The following is a 1715-nucleotide window of genomic DNA, read 5'->3' on the forward strand; positions in this document are numbered from 1 at the left end:
GAAAGAAAAGTCCAGTCTGAAAATTATATAACTGGAGGAAAAGTTAGACAGTGGAACCTGTTGCCAAGACAGAGGTTGTGAAACTGGAGATATTCGAGGCTTAGGCTAGACACCCATCCATCAGGGATGGCTTTGGAATAACTGAGTAAAGCCAGTGAACAGTGCAAACAGCTTGACTAGATGACCCAGTAGCAGTTCCCTTCCAATCCAAATACGTTCGAGAGGCTTCTGAAATGTAGTTGGCAGCTCGTCCGCTTCCAGCACAGTTGTGTTGTGCTCCTGCCAGATGTACCATCAGTACCTTATGCCACAGCCAGTGATGCAGGAGACTGTAGCTGAACCCAGCCTTTTAATAGCCTTTTTTTCTCCCTACTAGGTTCACCTTGCCCTTAATCCATGTGAAGACCTGTTGAAAACACCTAGAAACGTCACCGTTTTCAGCCTTCTAGTAAATCCTGTTGTGTCCAAGCAGAGCCGGTCCAAATGAGCAAGGCATCCCAGCAGAACACCGCGACGGATGCGAACGGAGTAAGCGTGATTCACACCCAAGCACACGCCAGCGGTTTGCAGCAGGTTCCCCAGCTGGTGCCTGTCAGTCCTGGCGGCGGGGGCAAAGCCGTGCCTCCGAGCAAGCAGGGAAAGAAGAATTCCTTCGTGGATAGAAACAGTGATGAGTATCGTCAGCGACGAGAGCGAAACAACATGGCAGTGAAGAAGAGCCGGTTAAAAAGCAAGCAGAAGGCACAAGACACGCTGCAGAGGGTCAACCAGCTCAAAGAAGAAAACGAACGTTTAGAGGCAAAAATTAAGCTCCTGACCAAGGAGCTGAGCGTACTGAAAGACTTGTTCCTCGAGCACGCGCACAACCTCGCAGACAATGTGCAGCCTGTTGGCACTGAAACCAGCACAGCAAACCCGGAGAACAGCGGACAGTAGGCACCGTTGCAACTCTGTGAAGTGAACTCTAGAGGTGCAACACCCATGCAGTCACCGAGCAAAGACTCTCTTCTTTTAACCCTCACTTTGTGGAGATTTTCTTCTTTTTTAGGTTGAACACTGAAGATTTGATACAATTAAACCAGAAACTGCTTAGGGTATTTTTTTTTTAAACTATTTTTCTCCTCTAAAAATATTTATCTAATAAATGCAGATCAAAATTCACAGTCAACAAGGAGCTTAGTATTAGGGAAATAGCATTTTCACAGAAATGTTCACTTACCTTCTTAGGGTTTGTGTAGTGGGGGAATCCAGCAGGATGGTTCCCTGTAGTATCAGGAACTCATGATTGGAAAAAGCGTCTTTTAAGTACCTTTTAGCACATTTAAGCCCTTTGTTTCCTCCCTCACGTATGACAAAAGGCCGTGGAGGGCGTTTGCTTTCGGGTTTGGTGGACTGCTTCAAATCTGTAGAGCAAGTCCTGTAAAGCATCACTTTGGTCTTTCCTGTCCGGTTACAGTTGGTGGGGGGGGTGTAGTAATAGCGAGCTGGGATGCTTACTGATGTTTTCTAGAAAAACAGCAGGATACCACGATGATTTATACCGACAGTTGGCTTCCAGGTGAGTCGGAAGCATGGTGTACACTGACAGCCTTGTCGGCCTGTGTTGACGTGTTAGTATCGCTCACACAGTGACCGGGGCCTTATGAGAACAAGAGTCTGGTTTTCAGAAAACGTCAGAATGCTACCAAAAAACTGCGCTCTGCAAAACTGCATTC

General features: G+C 46.9%; 1 protein-coding gene across 1 annotated transcript; it reads left to right on the forward strand.

Moving 5' to 3' along the window:
* Positions 1-483: 483 nt before the first annotated feature.
* Positions 484-936, forward strand: CEBPG (CCAAT/enhancer binding protein (C/EBP), gamma). Its single transcript, XM_010146558.1, has one exon. The coding sequence runs from the start codon at positions 484-486 to the stop codon at positions 934-936; it is 453 nt and encodes a 150-aa protein (XP_010144860.1).
* Positions 937-1715: the final 779 nt, after the last annotated feature.

The sequence above is a fragment of the Eurypyga helias genome, unplaced genomic scaffold (genome assembly GCF_000690775.1).
Source record: "Eurypyga helias isolate BGI_N326 unplaced genomic scaffold, ASM69077v1 scaffold41262, whole genome shotgun sequence".
Classification (NCBI taxonomy): Eukaryota; Metazoa; Chordata; class Aves; order Eurypygiformes; family Eurypygidae; genus Eurypyga; species Eurypyga helias.

Coding starts and splice junctions, on each gene's coding strand:
- CEBPG (XM_010146558.1), top strand. CDS start 484: ATGAGCAAGGCATCCCAGCAGAACACCGCGACGGATGCGAACGGAGTA.